The sequence below is a fragment of the Neocloeon triangulifer genome, unplaced genomic scaffold, assembly GCF_031216515.1.
Source record: "Neocloeon triangulifer isolate White Clay Creek 2 clone unplaced genomic scaffold, ASM3121651v1 ptg000014l, whole genome shotgun sequence".
Classification (NCBI taxonomy): domain Eukaryota; kingdom Metazoa; phylum Arthropoda; class Insecta; order Ephemeroptera; family Baetidae; genus Neocloeon; species Neocloeon triangulifer.
In genome coordinates this window covers 15,779,040-15,804,511 of record NW_026775556.1, presented here as the reverse complement: position 1 = coordinate 15,804,511, position 25,472 = coordinate 15,779,040, and the positions used below count along the sequence as shown (strand labels likewise).

Sequence of the window (25,472 nt, the reverse complement as noted above, 5' to 3'; positions counted from 1 at the left end):
AAAAATTAGAAAAACTATAGCATTGTAATATTAGAAATATTTGTATTTTCAGCTAAAAATAAAAAAAAAAACTCAATGAATTATGAAAAAATCTGTCCGGAGTGGGAATTGAACCCACATCTCCAGGATGGAGGGCATGCTTTGAAAAACGGCCACGTTCTTTTCGCGCGCTTATTTGTGCTAATCATCCGAACTACTCCGTTCGTGAGCGGCAACGCCCGAAATTTCCCCCTGCTTGTTTTTTACTTTTTTGTTTTCTTTTGTTTAATTTGTTTGAAGTTTGATTTTTCATCGTCCTCTCCCTTCAATACAAAATCCCTAACAACAAAACGACGCCTTTAAATGACAGAGTGACAGAATTCTTTTCGCTCTGTTGCCATTGCAACTGATAATTTTCTCAATCGAATGGTAAAAAAAGTGAAATTTTTAAAAGCGATCGTTTAACTTTTTTTTAAACACGTTTTCGCAGATGATTCGTGGCCTATGACTCTTCTTACATCAGACGCGAAGGGAGTTTGTGCGTTATTTTGAGTTAAAACTTTAGACTTTTTAAATACTGGTCTCACCTAGATGGTTTTCGTTAAATAACGCAAGTCGGCAAACTAGAGAAGATCGCTATGTCTCAAAATCCTGTCGTTGTCGTTTGGGAGTGGGAAAACAGGCATGGGCAATGGAGACCCTACAGCCCTGAGGTCACACAACACCTGGAGAGAGCAAACAGCAAGAATCTGACCAGGGTCATCCTCAAAGATGCAGACCCCATGCTGGACAAGTTCTACGTGAATTTAAGCCAGATGCTCCAGTGTTCTGATGCTCACAGTATGATTAATTTCATGTTTTCTCAACAAATACAAATGATAATATTTTTTTAAAATACAGGTATGCCTCATAGGGTGCGTCGAAGCCTCTTCCTTGGCAATTCTTTGGCAGGAAAAGGCGCAAAATGGGAATGGGAGGGAGATGGGACTGATTGGCACACTTACGACATGGATGTGCAGACTTCAATCGAGGAAGCTTGGTCTAAGGTTTCTGCTTTAGCTATTGAAATTTTTAAATAGCTTTTACTAAATGTTTCTTTACTCTGCCAGGGGATTATGCAAATCAACATTGGCAACATCTTTCCCTATTATCCTTACACTATTGACTTCAGGAACTTCACACAAATCAGGAATGGCTCCGGCTTTGTGAGAAAGGTCAAGAGGGTGCAACAACCTGCCTACCCGATGACCAAGGTCACTCCTGAAGAGATGAAGCAGATTGTTTCCAGTGAGTTTATCTTGTGCTTCCATAAAATTTCCCATTAGGCGGGCCACACAATAGTGTAATATTATTCAAAAAAGTTATTTTTTTATTGATTTTGTTGATTAATTATGTTCAAACTCTTAAAACGGTTTTTTCAGTGCACAACATTTATTAGAAAATCTTAAATAAATTACGCCAAATTTTTAATTATCTATTATTACAGACCACAATCGCATCACTACTGGATCCAAGTATGCAACAAGATCCCAGACTAGCAAAGGTAGTTCCAGCAATGGAAGTGCTATTGGTGCAAGCTCAAGCCGTGCAAGTGGCTCTGCCTCTACAGGTGCGACCAAGAAGTCAACCACTAAGAGCAACAAGTCTGCCAAGAAGAGTGGAAAATCTGATGGAAATGAGAAACCCACTGTAATGATATTAAATTAATTGAACACACTATTATTTAAATTCATTAATTTTTATTGTTGAATCAGGTTGTTCAGAGAGTGACTAGTCTATTCAGTGGAAGCAAGAACTCAAGTTCCAGCAGCTCCTCGGCTGCAGCCACTGCATCTTCCTCTGCTTTACCCTCTGCGGCACCACCATTGCCTTCCAGGGTCAGAGTCCTCACTTCCTGCGTGTCTGCTGGAGATACAAGTATGGACTATGTTTTGGATGCTGATTCAAGCAGCACCAAAAGTGGCAGGCGCCACAGTATTGACACAGTGTCCACCTACCTCAGCCAAGACTCTGGAGAGCCCTCTGCTAGCTCAAGAAGGCCCATTGATAGTGACGATGAAGTCTTCGGAGCATCCCCACACTACAATAACTCCAAGAGACACAAGAATTTGGCTGAGATATTTGGTAATAGAAATGGTTGAAATGAAAATTTAAATTTTTTCGACTCCGAAATTATGTATCTATTTTATATATTTCTTTTTAAATCACTAAAAAGTTTATCAAAAATGATTGCTTTATGCTTATTTCATATCTAAGAATAATAATTAATAGGAGTTGATGAGGCAGTGAGCCAAAACCTGAAGTGCACCTACAGTGCTGTCGACGGCCAGTGTCCCGTGTGCTTGATGGAGCTGAGCGACGATTCAGATGATTCTGACGGAGTAGTCATTCTATGTCTCTGCCAACATGCTCTCCACGTCCCTTGCCTGCAGGCGTTGATTCAAAACCAAAGCTCTCAAGCCAAGGTAGGAAGATGAGTTGAAATTTGTTATATATGATTTATTCTATTTGTTTTAGGGCAAGTACTTGCAGTGCCCCTTGTGTATGATGATATATGGCCAGAAAACAGGCAACCAACCCAATGGAGGTAATATGACTTGGAAGCAAATTTCTTACTCTCTGCCAGGTCATGCTGATGTTGGAACAATTCAGATTACCTACAAGTATGATTTTGATTTCTTCTATTAAAATTAAATCATTTAAATTTTTCATAGTTTCCAAGGTGGCATTCAAGGACCTGAACACCCTTCCGAGGGAAAACCTTATTATGCTGTTGGTTTCCCTCGAGTCTGCTACATTCCTGCCTCTGAACTTGGATTTAAGGTGAGCTTCGTACATCAAAATTTGAATCATGTCAATAAATTATTTTTGTATGCCTACATAGGTTTTGGGCTTGCTAAAAGTTGCCTTTGATCGTCGCTTGATTTTCACTATTGGACGATCTACTACAACAGGTATTGAGGATGTCATTGTTTGGAACGACATTCACCACAAGACTGAGCTACGACAGCAAGTCCATGGCTACCCTGATCCGCACTACCTGGAAAATACTCTCCTTGAGCTGGCAGCTCACGGGGTCTTTGAAACTGATAAATCCTAAGGTGTAGCTTTGCTAACAGCATCAAATATTGTGCCATTGGTCTACTTGTAGTGCACAAAATGAAATTAACTTTGTTTTTTTTGGTCACAATTAACTTAGCTGTGCTATATTTCTTGTGAAGATTTTCTTTCCAAATTATAGATTTCGTTGTTTCAGAATTAATTTCATTAAAATGGATCATGGACCTGTAATATCGAATAGGAGAGTACATATTGATTCAAATGTTTGATAACTGATATTTTCTTTAAAGAGATTTGCTGATGCTAAAAGCTTGCCATATAATCTATGAAAATCTAAAAGTATAGAGATTTATATAAAGTATTTTAATTTTTATTACAAAATACAAAATAAAATTTTATGATCACAAAAGAGTTTGTCAAAGAATTAAAGAATAAATAAATATTTTATGAATTATTTTTGATTTTTTATTGATTTTTATTTTTCAAGAAAACTTGTTATGAAAATAATTTAAGTTTCTTCCACTTCGTTGTATTATTGTTATACATCTATAAGCTAGGGGCCTGCTAAGGGGAGAAGGAAATGAGAACTATATTGAATTTTTCATTAACTCTTTAGAGCAGTCAAGTGGTTTCAACGCAGCGAATGGAATTGCTCACTGGGATGAATCGAGTGCTTTTCACAAATGCCACTCACCTGTCCCCTAATTGTGCCTTTTGTCAGAGCCCTTACAATTAGATCGATCGCAGAGCAATTCATATAAAAGCCAGCAACAATGAACGCGTGTCTGCATACCTGGCCGTCCATTCGTTCAGATCACTAGAGAATTTGAAGACGGATATGCATATCAAGGGTCTTTACAGTCACAAGGACAGCCTTGATTCTGATACCGTTTCAACTGCTAGTTCTGAGTGAGAGAGATTTTTTTATAAAATTATTTTCTAAAACTCAACGCCACACTTCTACAGGATCACTACCAATGATGATGCAAATAACTGGAGTGGCGTTTTTGGAGCCTCGAGTCTACTCTTTCAGGTTTCAAGAGCTATTGGGATTTTGCCGGCAGAAGCGGTCAAAAACAAACCAAGCCACACAACTGTTAGCAAGGAAAAAGAGCCAACGCAGGTGTATAAGCCAAACGGCGGCACTAGAATATACAGGTGCAATAGCATAATTTAACCCTTTTTAGTAGGGAATATTTTTTTCTTTAAAATCGTAAATCAGTTTTCTGCTCTATCTTGCTGGGATTGGGCTTGGTTGCGTTTCGATATATTACCGGACCATGGCAATGCTCATGCTAATCGAGTCAAAGCAGGAGGACAAAAACAAGGATGTGGATAGCGTTAATCTGTATTTCAAACTGGCCTACACACTGTTCACTCTGCTCTTTTGCTTGATTTACGCTATCTTTTCTCGTTTCTCAAGTGAGTCGTTCGGCACAATTTTTACTTGCCTCGATCAGGTAAAATCAAAGAGAATGGAGCGCGCGTTATATATTTTTAAATTCATAAAAAGGTTGACGAATCATTCCATTACTCGGACCACACTCCAGCTACAAAGAGGGCCCTCTACCAACTCTTGTTCAGCGCCCTGGTCCTTCCTCTTGCCGTGTCCGACTGCTACTCGATGACCATCGAGTTTAATTTAACAGAAGGGCCGTTGTACGCGCACGTGGGTTTTGCAATGCATTTCCTCGCTTTGGTAGCCAACGTAATTGTGGAGCAGCAGTTTATTGCCCTGTGCCTGGCGCTGAAGGAGCGGTTTGAGTTCCTCAACCTGAATTTGATTTCACTGCAACCACTGGTGTTTCCTGAATATGAACACGCCGACGTCAAGTTCAAAACCAATGACCTCAATGAGCAACTTTTTGCCATTGCAAGGTAAGTAAATTGCAAAGATTTTAATCAAAAGTGTTTATTTCTGGGAATAGGTCAGAGTTTGCAGGCGCCCTCAAGTACAATAAGCAGAAATTCAACGAGCAGGGATTAAGCTCAACCCAGAGGTCTGGTCTTGTTACCCCGTCAGGCCCCTACGTCCGTTCAGCTTGGGGAAAAGAAACCACCACAACACCACTCAACCCTATCAACACCGGTTCAATCTTTGAGAGCCCTCCAGTTTCTCTTAAGGCCAGACTTGCACTTTTGAGGCGCGTCCATGACAGTTTAAGTGACATAATGGGTCAGGTATGATTAAAAAAATAAAAATAAATAAATAACAAATATGAGAGTAAAATAATCCTTTAAAGGTGAATGGTTTGTACGGAGGATGTCTCTTGGCCAGCATAAGTTTTATATTTTGTGGCGTTCTTTCACTATCTTATTACGTGGTCAATAATGCCCTGTACCCCAAACCCGGAGGAGGAAACAGCGTGGTGATCAGTTTGGTTCAGTCAATTTTGTGGCTCCTTTATTTGAGCGCCCGCCTGATCGCGCTTGCTTGGGCTTGTGCTAGTACAACTAAAGAGGTGATTTCCTGTAATTAAATTCTAAAATTAAAATACATATTATAATTTTAAGGCCCAACGAGCTGGACCTTTACATCAGAAGCTCACCCGAAGAACTTTAGATTCGAGCACCAAAGAGGAAGTAATATTGAATGTTAATATTTATATAATCTATATTTGTAAAAATAGCTTCACCTCTTTTCAACCCAACTTCTGCAAAGAGACATTGGATTTTCTGTCTGTGGACTTTTCCCTCTTGACTTCACTTTACTTTACACGGTAAAATTTAAATTGACGAATCAGTTATATTCTTAATTTGAGCGATCATCAGGTTGCTGGCGCCGTTACAACTTATCTCGTCATTTTAATTCAATTCCAATCAGTCCAGCCCAACACCAAATCTTCAAACGCAACCTCCACCACGATGTCGCCGTTTAGCACGACGAAAAAAAGCAATTAGCATAATTGATCAAAATTTCACTGCACAAAAAATTTATCAATTTGTTTGCACCGCGCCTTGGGGCTTTTTGTCATATATGTGATGTTTGCATTAGCCACACACTATTCATTGACCCTGCGAGGTCACCCCACTTATCAACTCTATTCACCCAGAACAAAGGTCGTTGAGAGCAGCACCCGAGAACTTCACATATATATTCAATTTTCTAATGTGTTGTGTCAGCCGCCTGTCATGACTCGCAATATAATAATGTGGCCACCGTGTTTATTATTGATTCTATCGATTTGCTGCTTTATATTCTCTACCGCTAATTGTTTTCTTCGACCGCGCGTAACTGAATCAAGGGATATTTTTTCGTTTGACGGAATATGGGACTTCAAATTGGCACCCAGGACGGACCCCGATATTGGAATGAGAGAAAAGTGGTGGAAAAAACCTAGACTTGGTGGAGGAGTGAGATTATATTTTACAAAGGATTTACACAATAATTTCCATGTTAACTTAGGAAGTGATTCTGATGCCTGTACCAAGCAGTTACAACGATATTACGCAAGACGCGATAATTCGCGACCAAATCGGAGTGGTTTGGTATCAAAAGTGCGAATTTTTGCCTCGGCGATTCACCGACTCCTCTAGGAGGGTCGTCCTCCACTTCGGGAGCGTCAATTTCCGCGCCGCTGTAGTAAGTTTTGAATGTATAATCAGGGCTAATTTAATTTAAATTTAACTTCATAAGTGGGTTGATGATTTAAAAGTAATGGAACACGTCGGAGGTCATCTTCCATTTGAGAAGGAAGTAACTTTGCAACTAACTAAAGCCGAAAAGCGCAAGGTGTGCGTTACAGTGGCTGTGAATAACACGCTCACCCCAAATACGATTCCGCAAGGCAGGGTGGTTCAGTACAAGGACAAAGAAAAGTATTAATATAATTTTGTATAATTAAATTTACTGCACTTTAAAAATCAGATATCCCAAAGGATTTGTAACACAAAAATTAAATTTTGACTTTTTCAACTACGCCGGCATTCATCGGCCAGTGATTTTGTACACAACACCCTTTGCACACATAAAAGATGTTACTATTTTAACTGACGTTGATTTTGGTTCAGATGTCCCTATTGGTATAAAAAACCTACCCAATTTAATAAAATCAATTTGATTTTTTATTCCCTCGCAGGAATTATAAACTATGAACTGGAATTTAGTGGACCAGGCGTAGGCGACAAATGCAGCTTTAATTTGATTGTTTACGATGAAAATCACGACGAAGTGGCTAAAGTCGAATCACAGACCGAGTTAAATGGCGAAATAAAAATTAAAAATCCCAACTTATGGTGGCCCTACTTATCAAATTCGGAGGACCGCTTTGCATATCTTTACACTATTGAGGTAATTTTGAATTAAATAATATATTAAAATAATTTTAAAAATCTCTAAATAGATTCAACTAACAGATGGAAATAATGTGTTCCCAAAAGACGTGTATCAATTAAAAGTCGGCATTAGATCTCTGGGCTGGGACCAGTCGATGCAAAATAGCATCCTGATAAACAATAAGCCGCTGTATATTAGAGGTTTTGGGCGCCACGAAGACGCAGATGTATCTTGTTTATAATTTCACTTTTACAAAGCAGTTTATTTATATACTATGTCAGATCAGGGGTCGGGGCTGGGATTTGGCGATTGCTTTGCGAGACGCATATTTGATGCAGTGGATTGGCGCAAATGGATACAGAACGTCCCACTACCCCTACAGTGAAGAGAGTCTCGACATTGCAGATAAATTTGGCTTCGTGGTAATTGCCGAGACTCCTGCGATTGGCCTCTCGTAATAAATAAAATCGTGTATGGATTAATTTTAATTAAATTGAACTTCAGAAATTTTACCGCCCGTTTGCAAAAGAAACACCTTGAAATTACTAAGGAACTTATTGACAGAGACAAGAACAGGCCAAGTGTGATTATGTGGTCACTCTCGAATGAGCCGTTGACGCAACTTCCTGCCGCTGACAACTATTTTAAGTATAAAATTGTGATAAAAAAAATTATGATGAATAAAAATTATTTTCACAGAGAAATGGTTCAAAACGTAACAATGCTTGATGCCACCAGGCCAGTGACTTTTGTAACAAGCCAACAATGGAACAACGATGTTGCGGTATTAATTTTTAGTTTTTTTTTTTATTAAAAGATATCCCATTGAAAATTTTAAATAAAGGTTCAGCACATGGACGTGGTGTGTGTAAATAGATATGCTGGCTGGTATGGGGACGAGGGCCACCTTGAGTTAATCGAACGACAGACCATTTCAGAAATTAAAAACTGGCATATTAAATTCGGAAAGCCGGTCATTTTGACTGAGTACGGTGCGGGTGCTCTGTCGGGATTTCATTCAGTGAAAGAAAATAAAAGTTCAAAAATCTAAATCATTACTTTAAATTCTTAGCTTCCAAGCGCAATGTGGACGGAAGATTTTGAGGCACAAGCTTTGTACCAGCATTTTGGTGCTTTTGATAAATTGTACAAGTGGGACATGTTGATGGGGGAAATGGTCTGGAATTTTGCTGACTTTCTTACACCTCAAGGTAGAAAAAATTAATTATTAAATAGATAATATTAAAATTAAATTCTCAATTTCAGAGATAATACGGCCGACTGGCTGCATGAAGGGCGTCTTTACGAGGAACCGTCAGCCAAAAATGGCAGCCTACGTTTTGAGAAAGAGATATTGGCAATTGGCACATGACCACTGCAATGTTAATTTTAAAGGTGATCATGAAATTTAATTTAATGCGATTAACACTGAAGTTTTAATTGCAGGAAAAAACCGTCATGACTTTTGTCGCGTTAGGCATCGCGAGTTTAATAATTTATTTGAGCAGACAAATTAAAGGACTAGAAGACTATTGCTCTTACTATGATTCATGTTCTGCTGATGGCTCATTCCTACATATCACAGATATCCGTCTTGTTCGAGGGATCTTCTCTCCTTTGAAAATAGAATCCTGTTCACCCAAAATTTCATGTGTGTAGTCGTAACGCGAGTCGTTTCTAAAATAAAAGAAAAACATTGAGTGTCAAAATATAAAAGTGGTTGGCAAACACTCACTTCATAATATAGAGTGAACGTTGTTTCAAGAAAATATCCACGACCTGGTCTTTTCTCTTGTCGTTCACAAGCCTCATCACAGAACTAGAAAGCAAACTTATGCCCGCAATGGTGCTTCCGCAAAACTGCACAGATTAATTATCGAGATCATTTTGTATCTTATTTTTTTTTATCAACATACTCGGACGCTATCAATATGAGGTTTTATTACACCTTTGGCGTCCAAGTCTAAAACGTGGACGTGAGCTAGTTGTGCTGTTCCAGGCGGAAAGGCGATTTTTCGAAGGCGCTCGATTATTTTAGAATTTGACTCATTCCAGTTTAGCTTTTCCGTTTCTCGATAGCCGTGGATTGCCTGGAGAAGAAATTAAATCAATCAATATTTTTCAAGTTAAAAATAAATTAAATTTAAACTAACATCATCCCAGTGGTCAAATTCGTATCGAAGTCTCTTCAAGTACGGCTGAATTTCAGCGTAAATCGTCTCTTCCTCTAATTGTGTGATAAAATCTGGATAAATTAGCATTGATTCCACAATTTTTCTTTGCAGTTCTTGGTCAAAATTTGCGTGGAAATGGAAGCATCCTGGAATCTCTAGCACTTTTTCAGTGTTGCTTTTCTCCAAGGCAGACCTTTGATTGCAGAAGAATCTTGTCCTGAGCACTCGTCTTGTCGGAATTTTAGCAAATCTGGTTATAAAAATACTCATTCTGTAGGATGAGCGTTTGATCTCACACAAACGACCTCTGCCAAAATGATATTTTCACAAAAATTGCCTCAACATTGTGAGACTTAGAGTTCGCCAAATTTATCAAAACAAAGATTTAAAATATGCTCGACGGTGGCGCCAAAGGGCTGAGACGAAGAGAATCGACCAATCAGCGTGCAGATGGCGCCAGTTTATTTTCCGAGAGCGCTAAAACGGCGCGAGTTGAGGTGTGGGCGGTTCCGATGGAGTTTTGATTTGATTAGCGAAATGTGACAAACAGTGGATGCGCCTCGGCCGAACAAGAAACAAGACACTTGTTGCTGAGCAGCCAGAGCGATCGTGTCCTCCCTCCGTCTGACCCAATGTAACCACACCCGCTCATGGACCGCCGCTGCTGAAAGACGGACTCATGGAGAACGGGACACTGCAGCCTTGCGTGCCCAAGTCGGCGCCTATCCCGATTGTGGTCAACGCCGAGAACCGCAAGGAACAGCGCAGAATTTTCTTCGAAGCCACCAATGGCCATTCGCAGAACGGGTCGGACGGCGGCGCCGCGTCGTCGGTCACCGGCGCCAGCGGCACCCAGTTCACGGTGACCACCGTTCGGACACCTGAGGAGGTGCACGCCAAAGAACCTCTGCTGACACCGCACGCCGGCCTCTGGAATGCGTTCAACTTTTCCGACCCAGCCACCCAGCTCACTGTCCAGTCGATCGCATCCATGGGCATGGGCTGCACGGACGGAAAAAAGCTGTACCTCCGAAGGGTGCCCACCACCGCCTCTGAACTCATCAGCATGGTCAACCCTATTGCGTGAGCATATTTTTATTTATTTATTTGGTTCATTTGTCTCATTATTAACAATTTGAAATTAAATGATTGCTGAAGTGCAAAAAAATTAAATATTTTATTTTGAATTTAGCAAAAAAAAAATTGGTTATATAAAATATATTATGGTGCAAATGAAAAAAAAATATATTAATTAATACCAGACTACCAACACCGACTAAGATCAAAGATGTCATTAATAACCGAAAAATTATATTTAATTAAATTTTGTCAAAAAAGTTGAATTATGATTGGGAAAAAATAATTGGTATAGTAAAAAAGAAATTTTTTTAAATTTAACTTAGAATAAAATAAAATTAACTAATATTATTTTTTCGCTCTTATTAATTAGTTAAAAATGTTTCTTCATTAAATCCATCGTTAACAAAAATGTATTCCCATTTTTGTCTATGAAAAAAACAAAATTAAAAAAAAATCCCGCAGAGGGAAACCTGTGCAAAATCTTGCAAATAAACGGCACAATAACTTGCAAAAATTTTAATTATAAATCTTAATGATAAAAAAACTGTCTGCTTTACAATTTTATTTTAATCCTTCACAACTTTATAATTATATCTTTTTTCTGTTGGTTTTTATCCTTTGCAAAAATTTATAATTAAAGAGACCAACACTTCTTGTTGTGCAAGTTTTAATTTTATCGGCGGGTTGCAATTTAAGGCTTGCTTATAAACGTAATCTTTCTAAAGTGAAAAAACGGGCACTCTTTTTATCAACACAATCTTTATTATATTTTAAACACTTTGCGATTCAAAGGCCATTCCGCCGCGTGTTTATTTTGTGCTGCACATTTTGCTGCGTCGGGTGTTCGGGTCATGTTAAACGACCGCTGCGTCTATTAATAATTGGGGAATGGCAGCGAGTCGTTGTCATTTGACAGTTGTGCTGTTTAAGTGAACATCGCAGGCTCACACTTATGTTGTTATGTTCATGTTAATATTGTATGGTATCAGTGAGCCCCATGCAACTGACATTCAAGAGCATGGAACTGCCTTTATCCCAGCCAGGAAGCTCAATCGAGACCATATCACTTTTATAATTGTAGGCACTGATTAGCACAAAATTTGTGCTGATTAAAGGAAAAAAAATAATAGAGGCAAAAACAGTCGCTGACGTTTCAACCTTGTTTTGGGTAATAAAAGTTTTAAATTGGCTTTATTTGATGTTGAATTATTCTGTAAAAATTGGCACAAATGAAGATGGATTGAGGCTGCAAAGGCTCAAAAAGATCATTGATTATGATTGATTGACGCCCGCCAAGACCAAACAAGCTCCTTTTTGCAACAAAACTTGAGATCACTTGAGATTAAGACTATTCAATTTTTGATAAGACGCTCGCTACCGATAGAAAAGCGACTATTGGCGTGACTAAATTCAGATTTCAAAGCATCAATTTTTCTCGGAATGACTTTCTCAGTCGCTGGAACGCTGCTGATTCAACAGGTGCCAATCTGTGCGCTCTTTTATTCGAGTGCCAGCAGCAGACGTGATTTTTTTTTCCTCCAAGGGTGACGCCGATTTGTCCAAAGCAGTTTATTGCTTTGTTGCATCGATAAACATAAAGTCGAGCAGGTTTTGATTTATTATTATTGCGAGCCGTGACTGCGTTATATAATAATTCAGAGTTCGTCGACAGACAATTCGTACAACGCGGTTTGTTGTCCCTGCGGCGGGCTGATCTCTTCGCAGAATTTTCTCCATATTAGGAATCGGCTCATTAGCATTGAATTAATGTTTCCATAGCTTGGAATATTTAGCATCCTTCTTTTACCAGCATGAGTGACCGCAAAATTATATTTCCATATCATTGCATCACAAATGGGGATTTCTAGTCGGACGAAATGTTACAGGAATGAGGAAAGACTGGACCGAACTTTTGATTTTATAAAGTTTAGAATTCAACTACAAAATACCCGAAATAATATTAAAAATCTATTAAAAAATCTTTATTTAAATCATTTAAAAAATATTACTATTCATTCATTATTTATACTAGCAAATTCAAAAAAATTGATGTTTTTTACGAATTTTTATTTAAAATATAAATATTTTATTTTATTAATTTATTTTACCTTCAAATAGTTCATTGCACTCTAAACCTTTTGAGATTTATAATATTTTTTATAACGCTCAATGAATTAAAAATAAGTTGTAACACAGGAAACGCTGAAAAAGAACCTTCTAGTATTTCCCGAACCGCAGAAAACGGTACGCGAATGAATTTTACTCGCACCACGACCTCGCTAGGCTCTAAAGCAACAAAGTGAACGACATAAATTAAAGAGATGCGTGTTTGCCGTCAGCCTGCGCGTATCTAACTCATCATTCCTGGTCAAACAAGACAATAGCCGGGGCTTTTGCTAATGCACAGGCAAAATAGAGTTGAGCCGTGGCCAAACACGCCGCGCTGGCCAAACACGAAAGAGGGAGGTGTAGCAAAATTAAGAGACATTATTTACACGCGTAGGATATGACAATCAAAATCGTCACTCTCTCGCGTGTGCACCAGATTTTGACGGGCACGTTTCGCATTTCGCAATTAATTCAAATGCAACCGACTGAGTTGACGCGCACAGGAAAGAATAAATTTGAATCCAACAACAAGCGGCCTTGATTTTCATGTAACAGAGATTGCTTTTGCTGACACTTTTGATTCTACAAGTCTGTAAAATTCAGTTTTTATAATTAATTAATAAAACCACACATCCCTGCAGGAAAAGGAAATGATTGCAACTTTAATGATACATTTCAATAAATTAAATTTTCCTTGAAGTTTGGCCAAAGTGCATGAATTTTTAATTATGTTTAAACAATTCAATTTGAAAACTTTATAATTGTTGAATTTTATTTTTTACCTAACTGTATCTAAATTTAAGCCACGGAAAAGTACGAAAAACGAAAGTTATGGGGAAAAAATTGTTTTAAAAAAATAGTAAATAAAATGTATAAAAACCGTTATCAGAGGTTTGCTAAACCGCGCTGAACCTAACGCTGAATTAAAGATTATGAAATGCAAAAAAAATTTAAAACCCCTGTCAAAAATTGCTTTCAGAGTCCAAAGTTTTGAATGCAATTTTTCGAGTCCGTCTTCAAAACTAGATTTATAATATTAATTGAACCATTTTATGAAATTATTAAGGAACCCTCCAATTTTTAATTATTTTGGGAATGTCTTGATAAATTTTTTTCTACAAACTACAATGCAATTTAAAAGGACGTGCGATACACTCTTCTTAATTACAAAATATAAACCAGCATGCTAAGTGCAAAACGTAGTTTCCTCGCGATTTTCACAAATAAGGCTTTTACTTGTTGTCTTGTATGTTGACACCGCTAATTTTACATGAGGCATAATCAAATTATCACATAACGTTGTCGGCGCCGCTGTAGAAAACCTACTTCAAACGTGCTTCTGATTTTTGATTTTACACTAAAATTACTGAATTAACATTTTAAAGGTTATTGACGCACTGAAGCGTCTGTTGAAAACAAGGCGGTCCGACTTGCCAGTCAAATTATTAATTAGCAATTGCGATGAGCGTGTTGGGCTGTCGGTCAGCAACGTCACAAAAGCAAACATTAAGTAACTCTTCCTCTTCTTCGGTGTCGCGCGAAACCAACGAGTTGGTGTCAAAACAAGCGAGTATTAGTTAAAGGAGCACTCTCGGTGAAATATTGTGCTTATATTAGGCCGTTTTACATCAATGAGGTAAGTGCGCGTGACGTCAAATCGGTCTGAACAAAGAAAACGAGTCGCCTGATTGTTTGCTCTGATTCGTCTAGGCAGCGAAACCCCTTTGCAGACGCGACAGATGTTATGTAATTCACACCCAATTTCCTCCTTATCTCAAAGATGGCCGGGAAACAATCTTTCAATAGGGAATTGCAGCTCTTTTTTTATTTTGATGCACTCCAAAATTATCTAAACCGCAACATTGATGATATCGATAATAAAATATGATGTGCTTATTATAATTAAACAATTAATTATTATTTAATTATCATTTTTGTTTATTTGTCCTACAATAAGAATAACAATATAGAATTAATATTTATTAGTACCAATTCGAATTTCAATGAATTCTGTTAAAAAAATCATATTATATTTTTTTTTAATTTTCTAGTTTATGATAGTTTATGAAATCAAACTGTAACGTTTCGATCAATATTCTTTACGTATATATGGAAAGAAACTTATAAAATCATAATTAAACATTTTTTTTTAAATTTCCATTTACAAACAAAAATAGAAGCGTGTTATCATTATTAACTGTTTTTTTTTTCAATGATAACAGCTCTATAGTAATAAAATCATCCAATAAGAATGAATTACGCAAATATCTATAATAATATCCAATTTTAAATTAACTGAAACAGACTAACTGACTCTTTCTTTCAATTAGAAGCAACCCACAAAATAAACGAAATTTAATATTTAAAAAAAATGTGCATTATAAATACAAGTAAACATATTTTGTAATTTCTGTAATTTATTGTTAAATTTTAAACAAGTCAAATAATGTTTTATTTGTGGTTAATTGATCAATAGATGAATAATTTGGTGGCAATCAAAATGACTAAAACTTGCAAGAATTGCTTAAAGAACTCTTATTTGAAGTCAGATTTTTTTAATTACTGCAATTCCTTGAAGTTTTGTTTATGATAGAGAGATAAGGAGCTACACAGCAGAATCTGGAGGTATTTTGGAATTCATGAAGCAATCAATTGTCAACATATGACGAAACGCTATTTGCAAAACCAGGAGCATAGTGAAATGAAATGCTCTCGCTTTTTAATCACCTCGTCGCGTGTCTGAACGTTGTGCAAAAAACTGCGAATAAATTAAATTTCCGCAGACACGGAAAGCGTGCGTGTAATTTTTCATCAGTCGATCGCATTGTGCGAATGAAAAATTGCGTCGTTTTTTTTGCAGAATGCAAACACGCGTCGGTCAGAGCATTGTGTGCAAATTAATTTAAAGCCACATACCTGGAGTTTTGCAATTGCATCCGACCCTGCGAGGGTGGCCTCCTTCGGCCGCCATCGTCTCGAAGGAGTAATAAAAAATACCAAAGAAGAAGATTGTCAGATTGTCATTGTTGTGGCACAGAAAGGAACCACGCAGACATTGGCAATCGAATTTACATCTCTCAAGTGGCGAACAATGCGCGCGAACGCCTCAGAGTAAATCAGATTGACCCGCAGCCATCTTTGACCCCTTAACGTTATTAACCCCTGGCGCGTTCGCGTTTGGAATTTGTGCCGACAGTCAATTTGTCTTGACGGCTACGTTTGAATTGAGATGAATCGATCTTTCCTCCACGCAGTTCGACCAAAATGAGAGAATACTGATCATCACAATGCAATTTTCCATGTTGATTAAAAGTGATTAGAATTTTAAAATAATTGTTAAATTCATTTTCCATAATTATTTGTTCTTGCTTGAAGATTTTATATAATTTTGAAAATACTCTTAAATTGAACTAGGTGAAATCAGCCGTTGTGTTCACTTCTTTCCCGAGCATGATTTTACAGACAGCGAAGGTGCAAATTCCACCCTGGCCTGCAGCTTCAACGTTCTCGCTGTCTGATCGCAATTACTGTAGACGTTGATCGCCCCAGAGGCTCACGCGTCAATCGCTCAAGTCGTGACCGGCACGACGTGTCCGTCAAGTTGAAAGCATAACCAAATGTGATTATCATGACTCCGGGGGCTGCCATGTAAGGCGTTAATGCATATGCTAATGTGCGCACGTTGATATGCCGAATTATATTTCCAGTCCTCCACCCTCCCTGTTTCGTCACTCGGCAGGTCGTAAAAATGAGTTATCGCCAACTGAGTATTGACACTCCGACACTTGCTTGCTTGCTCTGCCAAAATTCGTCTCTTGCTCGCCGCCCCAAGTGTCATTACAGAGCTCAAACTTCATGTCAAATATTTTCCAAATGAAAAAATTCGACTGTAAAAAAGACAGTTTTTTTGTTATTCAGTTCTGATCTTTCAAATTTAGTTGTCTAATGAAATAATTAAAAAGCTTTCGATTCTCTGACGCCATGCTTTTTTTTTAAATGTTGCAGGAGGGTACCAGCAGATGACGATTCCTCGTGCAGTAGCTACTCGGACAGCGTCGGACCCCATGGGGGCACGTATCGACTGCCCCGGAGACAGCACTGGGCCAGCAAAGTGGAATTTGTGCTCGCCTGCGTTGGATACAGCGTTGGTCTCGGAAATGTCTGGCGATTTCCGTATCTCTGTTACAAAAGTGGAGGAGGTAAAATGAAAAAGAGAGCAAAAAAATAAGATTTTTTTACATTTTTTTTTTTTTTAATTTCTAGGAGTCTTTCTAGTGCCTTATTTTCTAATTTTGGTGATATGTGGCATACCCATGCTTTACATGGAGCTTGCCGTTGGGCAGTACACAAGAAGAGGACCGATCGGTGCCATTGGCAAGCTTTGCCCGCTCTTGAAAGGTAAATTAATAATAGTTCATATTTATTTTTTATTTTTCATTTAAACTTCAGTAATTTTTATTCAAGCATTGAATTTCCTTAAAATTTTCAGGAGCTGGACTCTCATCAGTCATAGTATCATTTATCATGTCCACTTACTACAATGTAGTCATAGCTTGGGCACTCTATTACTTTTTCACTGCCTTTAAATGGGACCAGCCGTGGAAAGAGTGCGGCCACCGCTGGAATTCGGATTCCTGCTGGTTGCCTTCGCCTCACGCCAACACCTCCAAACCCAACGACTCGCACACGCCATCGCAGGAGTTTTTCGAGTGAGTATTTTCTCTCTCTTTACATTCATCGTGATAACGAACATTACTGGTCGAAAAAAACACTTGATTGCTTATACAGCCTTTATCTCACTTAAGTATGAGGGTGCTGGTTATAGAATGATATGCTTGAGAGAACACCTAGCGGCTATAATATTTGCTTACAAAAGCTAATTGTGGTCTTTAATTCAAACAGCCGGCAGGCAAAGCGGCTGAAAGATATATAAGTGGTTTTTAATTGATTGATTTTATCAGTTGACTGCACGACTTTCAATTCTGCGTTAATATTATTTCTATAAACATGACGGACTGGTGCAGAAAGTTTGCAATGAGCATAAGCAACGCTTGTGATAAGAGATTGCCAGACTGATTCGGATTTATTGTTATTTTGCAATGCTTAAGTTTTGTGGTGGTTATATAAAAAAAAACTCGGACCTCTTGAAATTCTGCAGGCGTGTTTTGTGCATAAAGAATTTTCTGCAGCCTGTGAGAAAACCCGCTTTCCGAGTTGGAATGCGTGAATCGCCTTTTTAAAGAGAAGTAGCACAATGGTGTTCTTGTTAAGGAGCGATTTCTGTTTGCAGAAGCAACTGATAGTGTGTCTTGATAAGCCTATATTTGACTTCTCTGCGCAGACACAGATCCCAATAATTGCTTGTAAGGAGCAACAAGACTTATTTAGATATTGAATCATCAGTTTAAAGTTACAGAACTCCAAATGCAGGAAGCGTACGTTAGAAAAATACCAACACAATGTAGTGCAGTGTGTTGATTAGCCTCGAGATGCAAATTAATGCTTTTTCCGCGCGCACTTTTTTTCTTTCTGCGGATTTCTCAAAGTCGTTTGTGCGTGTGTCACTTGTGTAATTACATTAATTCAGTTACGGCCGCAGCTCTCACTAGTCAGGCAACGCTCAAGAATGCAGGTCGTCTCTTTACCTCACAATCACAATAATAATCATAACTCTTGACGCTTGTGTCACTTTAATAGCTGAATTTCCAACTGCTGCTTCTTCCCTGGCATGACAGGAAAGCATAAAAGCAGGCGTTAATTGATGTAACGAGTGGTGCGAATGAACAGTCAGTAATAATTATTTATTTATTTTGCTTGCCAGGTAGCCAGTCGTATTATGATGCTTTCATTAATCATTCAAACTCTGAGAACTAATCAATTTATCTTAATTGCGCCAATCGCAGGACACACTTATAAATAATTAATTTTAAAACCATTCATATTCAATATTAAAACAAATAATAATAATTTTGACAGTATAAAACGATTTATTGGAGAGGTTTCCATCTTTTTTAATTATGTTCCTAGCATTTTACTTTTTATAAGGCAGTAAAAGTTGCACTGATAAGTGATAAGAAAGCGTTACTTTGAAGTTTGGTGCTGATTCCGAAAAACTGCCACGAGCCAGTAGCTGTCGCGTCTCCAGAACAAGCCATGCGACTCGACTTAAGTGAGTCTGCATCAGACGTACCTAATATATCGTTAAGCATACCTTCGGCCGCGAATTACGATACACTTGGTGACAGCCACTGTATAAGTGTATATTTGTTCACTTTTATTGCACTCGGTTGCGGTAAATCTGTGTCTCCATCAACCGACCTTGATGGCTTCATATGAAAATAACTCTGTTTTCTCGTTTACTCCCTTTTTTTGCTATGTGTCTTGGCGTGCAATTTTGGCAGCGGGCGCCAGGCGCGACCACTTTTACCTGAGACGCCGGCCACGCACCGATTTTCAAAAAAATATAATTCTCCTCACGAGTCAAACGTGACAATCAAATGCTTTTAGCCACACCACTCTAAAAATGGCTTTGTGCCATGCATATTATTTACTTACAATATTGTTGGCCATTGGCACTGAAAAAATAATCGCAGGCTGTCGCCGGCGCCTCCAATTCGGGGAATTTTATCTTGTCTTGTCGCGACTTGAATTAAAATTTTGGTCAGACCATTTACTGTTTTATGTATTGCAGATTAAAGTGATTCTAATTCCACGCACGTTTTTACACTTAAGGCTGTTTCGGCGATCATCGTAGGGTACGCCCACTGAATTTGCAAATATTTTGAAAAAATGACTGCAAAATATTTCCAACAAATTTTTCTCTTTTATTTGCCCATTATAAGAGCTTTTATGAAAAAATTTTCCGACTTTTCCGGAAAATGGCTGAGTTATAAAGGGGTTTGCTTTTCCGCTTGTATCTCATTAAGTATAAGTCCTACGTTAAAAACGAGCATATATTCTGAATGCTGATAAAATTTCCAATATTTTTTACATTAACAATTATTTTCTATGAAAGGGTTAAGTACCCTGAAATCAGGGTCAAAAAATTTAGATGCCTGCCCCTGAAGGTATGCAACCGGAAAATTAAATCTGAGATAGCCAAAATTTGACGTCACTCATAGGCACAAACTTCCCCAAAGGAAATTATTTTTGCATTTTCCATTTTTGAGAAAATCCAAAATTTCCCAAAAAGGGTCAAATAGGGTTGGAAAATGCGGGAAAGCCAAGAAAGTGTGGTCATATGGCACATTGGCCGATTCGTTATCACATCCTTAATACGTGTCTAAATTTTCAGAAAATTTCATCTGCCCAAAAAAAAGTTACAGCCGATTTTCAAAAATAGCCCTATCTCGGAAGCAGGAAAACTAACAAAACCGTTTTATATCCATCAGCCAAAATTTAAAAAGGCAAGAAACATATCGTTTTTATGGTCTCATTCGAAAGCTATAGTGGCTAACTTCACGTTGGTACGAAAAAATTTCGGTTTCTTCTGACAGATATTGAGATATACCGGTTATTGTGTAATAAAAACCGGTATGGAAGTTCTAATTTCACCAAAATTCGGACTTTTTGCGACGAAAAACATGTATATTGTATAAATTTAGGTTTGTGCATTAGTTTATGATGGAAAAATACGATATTTATAATAATACCACTCCTCAGTCCAAAATTATAAGCATTTTTCAAAAATATTTTACATACCGGTATTTAATTAACTATTCAGAAAACCGGCCTAAAATCACCGACGTTGTGCGGCGCGATAATAATATTTTCAGAAAAAATAAAAATATATACAATTCTTCTGCGCCGCATTATCGTAGAAACACCCTTAAGCCTTGTTCCTTGATCGTATTTTTGCTCATTGCTGCAGGGTTTTTTTTTAAGAGTTTTTTTACATTAAATTTGTGTTTATTTAAAGCAAATTATATAATATACTATGTAATGCAGAAAAAGTATTACAAGGAAACTAAATCTACTCTCTATTCAGATAATTAAATAATTGTATTGATTTAATCCTTGCCAACAGATAAATCGCTCTAAAATTATTAAATATATGGTTTTCTAAAAATATTTTGATGTAAAAAAATTTAAAATTTTTAATAAGATAAAAATTTAATGCAAACATAATATTTTATGTAATAAACTATAAACTGCATTGGATAGTTAATTACAAATAATTTATATACCACTTCTAAGTAAAATCTCCATTATCATTACAATTATGTATGTATTTTCATTAAGTCAAGTTTAAACAAATTTTCCCCACACACAAAATAAAGAAAAATCTTCATGCAGTAACAATAAGGTGCGGTGACATGTGTTGGGACGTTTTGATTGTCTGAGTCGAGTGGAGGAGTCTCACTTTCAACAATAACTATAATTGTGTGTTTGTACCACACGATGCTCCTGTCCACATAACAAGACACTCTTGACAAGAAGATGAATCTTTCTCAGGCAGACACTTTACTCCTCCTCCTGTTTCGCCAGCAGCTCTATAACTAGATGCAAAGTGCACGGCGCGAATTGCAGCATCCGCGCTTCAACGATGGCACTCGACTCTTTCATGCATTATTATTTGCGGTGTGCGCGACGATTACGGCTCAATGAAAGAGATAATTACGATTGTCACTTGGGGCGTCGCGCGTGGTTGGCCATTATTCTTTGCCTGCTGCAGACAAGGCCGGTTGTCATTCTTTCCTAGCATGACAAGTATCAAAATGAATTTTCAAAACTCGATGAATATCACTTTGATGTTTTGTTATCATCAGCAGAGAAAAGTTGCACAAATGTAAAACAATTAAACTTGTTAATAATAATTTTGCTCTAAAATTATATTATAGTTTGAGATTCAAAACCAAACCTAATTGATAAATTATAAAACTAGGCGCCTAATGCTGGTGAGGCCGTTGCAAATTTTGAACCGAGGCGTGTGTGGTCCGCGTTTCATAATTGAGCTCTTTTATAATTTATTAGTTTTAATTCAGCGGGCCTACCCAAATCAAATTTGTCTTAATAAAACAACAATTAGGCCTTTCAAGATCAATTGCGACTGCGTAACAAATTGCGAGTAGAGGAATTCTTCACTGCCGATTTAATTCACCGCCTGGCTTTGTGCATGCGCGGTAATGGATTTTTTATTAATTGGACTGACCTTCCAAAACGAAATTCATCCTCAATTGAAAAACTATTTCTCAACCTTTCCCTAATTCAACTGACGTGTTCCTTCATCACTCTTCATTGTACGTGTCAAACTCCTGACTTTTTGCATCTTGTTTTTAAATTTAATTAAAGGAGGTCTGAACACGCATCCTTAAAAATTGGTATACCAAACTATCCTCAAACCACGGTTGAGGATAGTAATTTAACAAGGATAAAAAATTCCTCTCAATAATTTTTTGTAGTTGTTAAAATTAAAATAAAACTGTCGTTTCAAGATTGATAGTTATCACAACAGTTTACAGCTCTGCAATTTTCGTGGCCCACGCTTGAGCCTAAATATGCTAAACAGCATTTAAGTACGTCTCTTAACTGCATATTTTTTAGCCGAATCAAAGCAATTTTCCACTCGAGCAAAAACGGCAGCGCCCACGTCCCAATTAAACTAAAAAAAGAGTGAACGCAGAATGATAATTTCGCCAGTCAAGGCTACATAGGCAGGGGTTGGTCTCATCAATGAGTTAATCGGTTTCACGAGGTGACAATGCTGGTCATTTTACTTTGACCCGCTTACAAATTGAACGAGAGGCTTCACGCTCTGTACGTTTGCTCTGCGACAACCGAGCAACGCGATCCAAAGAGGAAACCGACCATTTACCATTTGAATGAGGAAACAGTGGGCGCCTCGCTCAACCAACGAATCATTCTCCTCGCGTGCATTACATTATGCAAAACAAGTTGTCGTTTGAAAAAGCCGGCTCAATTGTGCATTGCACTCTCGGTACACACTGCATGACTGATTCAAATGAAAAAATTTTATTGCAAATAAGGAATTAAATTTATGGATTTTCTTTTAATCTCATCAAATTTTGTCAGTTTTTTTTTTAAATTAATTTATTTGTTTCGTCATAAATTATTTGGATCAACATAATCCATCAGACAGCGTCTTTCACAAGCGTGTAATTAAACGTATTATTTACTTTCGAGTCAAGATTTATCTCTCTCGTTGTCAGTGACACTCAAGCGGCGTGCTCAAATCACTAGCTTAACACTGTGGTAACCAGCACGTGTGCTCTTGTCGGCTTAATGTCCCTTTGATTAAGTGTAACAATTTGTTTTGCATGCTTGCACAGACAAAAAGAAAGCGTTTGAATATTTAAAAGTTGGAGTGCAATTTTCCGCCTACAATATTTTATTAATTTGCTATTAGTTAAGTTGTAACAGTAAATTATATCAAAACAAAATGCATTTATTATGTTTTAACGAAAATTTCAGTCGAAAAGTCCTTCGGATGACCGCTGGAATAGGTGACTCAGGAGCCATTCGCTGGGAACTAGTTGCTTGCCTGGTTGTTGCCTGGTTGCTCGTCTACTTCTCGCTATGGAAAAGTGTCAAGTCTTCTGGAAAAGTAAACTTATTTTTTAGAAAGTTACCCTGTACTACTTTAAAAATTATTTTTAGGTGTTTTACATGACAGCCACTTTCCCTTACCTGATGATTTTTGCATTTCTCGCCCGAGCCTTGACGTTGGATGGGGCCATTGACGGGCTTCGGTACTTGTTTCAACCCAAATGGGAACTTTTGGCTGAAGCAGAGGTTTGTGATTTAAAATATGAATTTGACTGGAAATTTAAAAATTCAAATATGTAGGTCTGGATTAACGCTGCCGCTCAGATTTTTAACTCAATGGGCATTGCTTTTGGTTCTGTGATATCGTTCGCCAGTTATAATCGATTCAATAATCAAATTGTATTTGACACTTTTGCTGTGTCTCTGGTCAATGCAATGACAAGCCTCCTGGTTGGCATCTTTGCCTTTGCAACCATTGGCAACATCGCCTGGGAGCAAAACACCAGCGTGGATAATGTAGTCACTGATGGTGAAAATTAATCTGTGCCAAAGTGATCGTTTTATTTTAATGAAATTGTTTATAGGGCCTGGGCTTATATTTGTGGTGTACCCGCAAGCACTGGCTCAAATGCCGCTGTCACAACTCTGGTCAGTGCTCTTCTTTTTCATGCTGCTGTGCCTTGGACTTGATAGCCAAGTGAGTATTTAAAATTTTCAAATCAAAAGTTTTTTCACTAATGAATTCTCCGGCAGTTTGCTATTGTTGAGGTGGTAGTGACTTCTATTAAGGACGGATTTCCCAATTGGATTAAGCGCCACCTTAAAAGCCATGAAGTGGTCGTTTTTGTGGTCTGTGTGGTTTCTCTGCTCTTTGGACTACCTAATGTTACACAGGTTCATAATATATTTATTTAAATAGGGTAATTTGACAATAATAATAATTTTAATTTTTTAGGGGGGAATCTACTTTTTCCAACTGATTGATCACTATGCTGCCTCAATATCAATCATGTATGTTGCCTTTTTCGAAATAATTGCGATCTCTTGGTTTTACGGTGCTGGCCGTTTGGCTCGTAACGTTCAAGAAATGACAGGCAGACTTCCATCCCTCTACTTCCGATTCTGTTGGTGGGTTGCGTCACCTGTTCTCCTCATTGTAAGTGAAATTGGACTATGCTAAAAAGAGTGTTTTCTAATTTTTTAATCAATATGCCTACCAGGCCGTTTGGGTGTTCAGCTTAATTGATTACAGTAGACCAACCTTCAATAATGGCCTCTATGTGTACCCTGCGTGGGCGGAAGGAATTGGCTGGACCATTGCCTCCCTCTCACTAATCTCCATTCCTCTAATGGCAATAATTGTGCTGGTCAGGATGCCAGGAACATCATTTTGGGAGGTAAAAAATTGTTTTATTTTTTCTTGTGTTCTTTTTGTAATTTATTTAACCTTAACTTTTAAATTAAACATTTTTAGAAACTTCGCAACTCTGTAAAATCTCACATTTACGAATGCCCAATCTGCGAGTCTTCTGATTACTGTGAGCATATGCCAGGGGATGAGAGACTGACCGACCCCTTGGCAATGGAGCTGACTGAGAAAGCAGCCCCTGCAGTGCCAGCATCTATGACGAATGGACTTCCTAAAGTTTGACCAGGACAACATTTTTTAGCTAAAAAATATTTTGCTAATGATCGCATTAAGATTATTGATTGATTCATCACAAGTAGTTTTACTCATTGTAGACTGATTCAAATTTAAAAAGTTGCAATATATTATATTAATAAATTACTGTCATTCATCATTCTTTAGTGTGTAAGGCTAATTTTACATAAATTTTGTTTCTATTGCCCACGTTGATTTAAAGTCAAAAACCAAATTTTTATTTTGAAATAAAAATTACACAACGCGTAATGACGTTTCTGATAAAAATTTCAGAAGAAATTTGAAACAATTTAGTTTGTGAATATATTAATTAGAAACATTATTTTTATGAACATAATCTTGTAGGATCTATAGTGTATAGTGAGAATGCTTTTGAGCAAAGAAAGGCAATAAAATATTGTTGTACTCTCTTGAAAGAATAAGTTGTTTTGTTTTTGTATTTTCCCTTGTTTTCTATAACAAAATAATAAAAGTGTAAATTAGGGTGTATAAGAAATTGACGAAAACTAATTAATTTTTTTTTTTTTGTTATAAATATAATGTAACTTCAATTATTATTTTTAACACTGTTGCATTTTTTTCGGGACCCGCGTCGTGAAAAAAATTATATATTAATGAACCATTA

The 25,472-nt window shown here is 37.5% G+C and overlaps 5 protein-coding genes across 6 annotated transcripts; 4 read left to right on the top strand and 1 right to left on the bottom strand.

The window, feature by feature from the left end:
* The first annotated feature begins 251 nt into the window (after nucleotides 1–251).
* Nucleotides 252–3,481, top strand: LOC132199779 (protein deltex). The gene is made up of 11 exons (XM_059624760.1): nucleotides 252–408; nucleotides 470–517; nucleotides 571–819; nucleotides 880–1,025; nucleotides 1,089–1,266; nucleotides 1,466–1,668; nucleotides 1,734–2,103; nucleotides 2,251–2,444; nucleotides 2,497–2,642; nucleotides 2,694–2,802; nucleotides 2,864–3,481. Exons 3-11 carry the CDS (start codon nucleotides 618–620, stop codon nucleotides 3,077–3,079), a joined length of 1,764 nt encoding a protein of 587 aa, XP_059480743.1. The 5' UTR covers nucleotides 252–408; nucleotides 470–517; nucleotides 571–617; the 3' UTR covers nucleotides 3,080–3,481.
* Nucleotides 3,482–3,866: 385 nt separating this feature from the next.
* LOC132201793 (gustatory receptor for bitter taste 66a-like) lies at nucleotides 3,867–6,340 on the top strand. The gene is made up of 9 exons (XM_059628266.1): nucleotides 3,867–3,948; nucleotides 4,006–4,197; nucleotides 4,262–4,499; nucleotides 4,553–4,917; nucleotides 4,968–5,220; nucleotides 5,283–5,501; nucleotides 5,554–5,622; nucleotides 5,670–5,759; nucleotides 5,812–6,340. Exons 1-9 carry the CDS (start codon nucleotides 3,878–3,880, stop codon nucleotides 5,938–5,940), a joined length of 1,626 nt encoding a protein of 541 aa, XP_059484249.1. The 5' UTR covers nucleotides 3,867–3,877; the 3' UTR covers nucleotides 5,941–6,340.
* LOC132199463 (beta-glucuronidase-like) lies at nucleotides 6,102–9,067 on the top strand. 2 transcript variants are annotated; one of them, XM_059624185.1, is made up of 13 exons: nucleotides 6,108–6,393; nucleotides 6,446–6,622; nucleotides 6,677–6,858; nucleotides 6,908–7,062; nucleotides 7,119–7,330; nucleotides 7,383–7,541; nucleotides 7,597–7,769; nucleotides 7,820–7,963; nucleotides 8,015–8,099; nucleotides 8,160–8,336; nucleotides 8,388–8,526; nucleotides 8,582–8,710; nucleotides 8,762–9,067. In XM_059624185.1, the coding sequence occupies exons 1-13, from the start codon at nucleotides 6,172–6,174 to the stop codon at nucleotides 8,830–8,832; spliced, it is 2,025 nt and encodes a 674-aa protein (XP_059480168.1). In that variant the 5' UTR covers nucleotides 6,108–6,171; the 3' UTR covers nucleotides 8,833–9,067. The 2 variants fall into 2 exon arrangements, with proteins under 2 accessions (XP_059480169.1, XP_059480168.1); XM_059624186.1 differs by lacking the exon at nucleotides 8,160–8,336 and having other exon boundaries at nucleotides 6,102–6,393.
* LOC132199465 (alpha-ketoglutarate-dependent dioxygenase alkB homolog 7, mitochondrial) lies at nucleotides 8,107–9,880 on the bottom strand. The gene is made up of 4 exons (XM_059624189.1): nucleotides 9,469–9,880; nucleotides 9,232–9,405; nucleotides 9,051–9,175; nucleotides 8,107–8,992 (listed from the first exon to the last, which is right to left on the bottom strand). The coding sequence occupies exons 1-4, from the start codon at nucleotides 9,757–9,759 to the stop codon at nucleotides 8,857–8,859; spliced, it is 726 nt and encodes a 241-aa protein (XP_059480172.1). The 5' UTR covers nucleotides 9,760–9,880; the 3' UTR covers nucleotides 8,107–8,856.
* A 131-nt stretch (nucleotides 9,881–10,011) lies between these two features.
* On the top strand, nucleotides 10,012–25,262 carry LOC132199462 (sodium- and chloride-dependent GABA transporter ine). The gene is made up of 12 exons (XM_059624184.1): nucleotides 10,012–10,572; nucleotides 16,684–16,877; nucleotides 16,942–17,076; nucleotides 17,168–17,387; nucleotides 23,110–23,242; nucleotides 23,296–23,430; nucleotides 23,485–23,713; nucleotides 23,769–23,881; nucleotides 23,938–24,078; nucleotides 24,140–24,340; nucleotides 24,405–24,581; nucleotides 24,659–25,262. The coding sequence occupies exons 1-12, from the start codon at nucleotides 10,169–10,171 to the stop codon at nucleotides 24,833–24,835; spliced, it is 2,259 nt and encodes a 752-aa protein (XP_059480167.1). The 5' UTR covers nucleotides 10,012–10,168; the 3' UTR covers nucleotides 24,836–25,262.
* Nucleotides 25,263–25,472: the final 210 nt, after the last annotated feature.

Bases quoted from the DNA above. Each gene is read 5' to 3' on its own strand.
- LOC132199779 (XM_059624760.1), top strand. From the start codon at position 618: ATGTCTCAAAATCCTGTCGTTGTCGTTTGGGAGTGGGAAAACAGGCAT. The intron at 2,643-2,693 runs GTATGATTTTGA...AATTTTTCATAG, and splicing joins ACAATTCAGATTACCTACAA to TTTCCAAGGTGGCATTCAAG. The intron at 2,803-2,863 runs GTGAGCTTCGTA...ATGCCTACATAG, and splicing joins CCTCTGAACTTGGATTTAAG to GTTTTGGGCTTGCTAAAAGT.
- LOC132201793 (XM_059628266.1), top strand. From the start codon at position 3,878: ATGCATATCAAGGGTCTTTACAGTCACAAGGACAGCCTTGATTCTGAT. The intron at 5,221-5,282 runs GTATGATTAAAA...AATCCTTTAAAG, and splicing joins TAAGTGACATAATGGGTCAG to GTGAATGGTTTGTACGGAGG. The intron at 5,760-5,811 runs GTAAAATTTAAA...AGCGATCATCAG, and splicing joins ACTTCACTTTACTTTACACG to GTTGCTGGCGCCGTTACAAC.
- LOC132199463 (XM_059624185.1), top strand. From the start codon at position 6,172: ATGACTCGCAATATAATAATGTGGCCACCGTGTTTATTATTGATTCTA. The intron at 7,063-7,118 runs GTATAAAAAACC...ATTCCCTCGCAG, and splicing joins TGGTTCAGATGTCCCTATTG to GAATTATAAACTATGAACTG. The intron at 7,964-8,014 runs GTATAAAATTGT...TTATTTTCACAG, and splicing joins GCCGCTGACAACTATTTTAA to AGAAATGGTTCAAAACGTAA.
- LOC132199465 (XM_059624189.1), bottom strand. From the start codon at position 9,759: ATGAGTATTTTTATAACCAGATTTGCTAAAATTCCGACAAGACGAGTG. The intron at 9,406-9,468 runs GTTAGTTTAAAT...TTTCTTCTCCAG, and splicing joins AATTTGACCACTGGGATGAT to GCAATCCACGGCTATCGAGA. The intron at 8,993-9,050 runs GTGAGTGTTTGC...CTTTTATTTTAG, and splicing joins CGTTCACTCTATATTATGAA to AAACGACTCGCGTTACGACT.
- LOC132199462 (XM_059624184.1), top strand. From the start codon at position 10,169: ATGGAGAACGGGACACTGCAGCCTTGCGTGCCCAAGTCGGCGCCTATC. The intron at 17,388-23,109 runs GTGAGTATTTTC...CGAAAATTTCAG, and splicing joins CCATCGCAGGAGTTTTTCGA to TCGAAAAGTCCTTCGGATGA. The intron at 24,341-24,404 runs GTAAGTGAAATT...TATGCCTACCAG, and splicing joins CGTCACCTGTTCTCCTCATT to GCCGTTTGGGTGTTCAGCTT.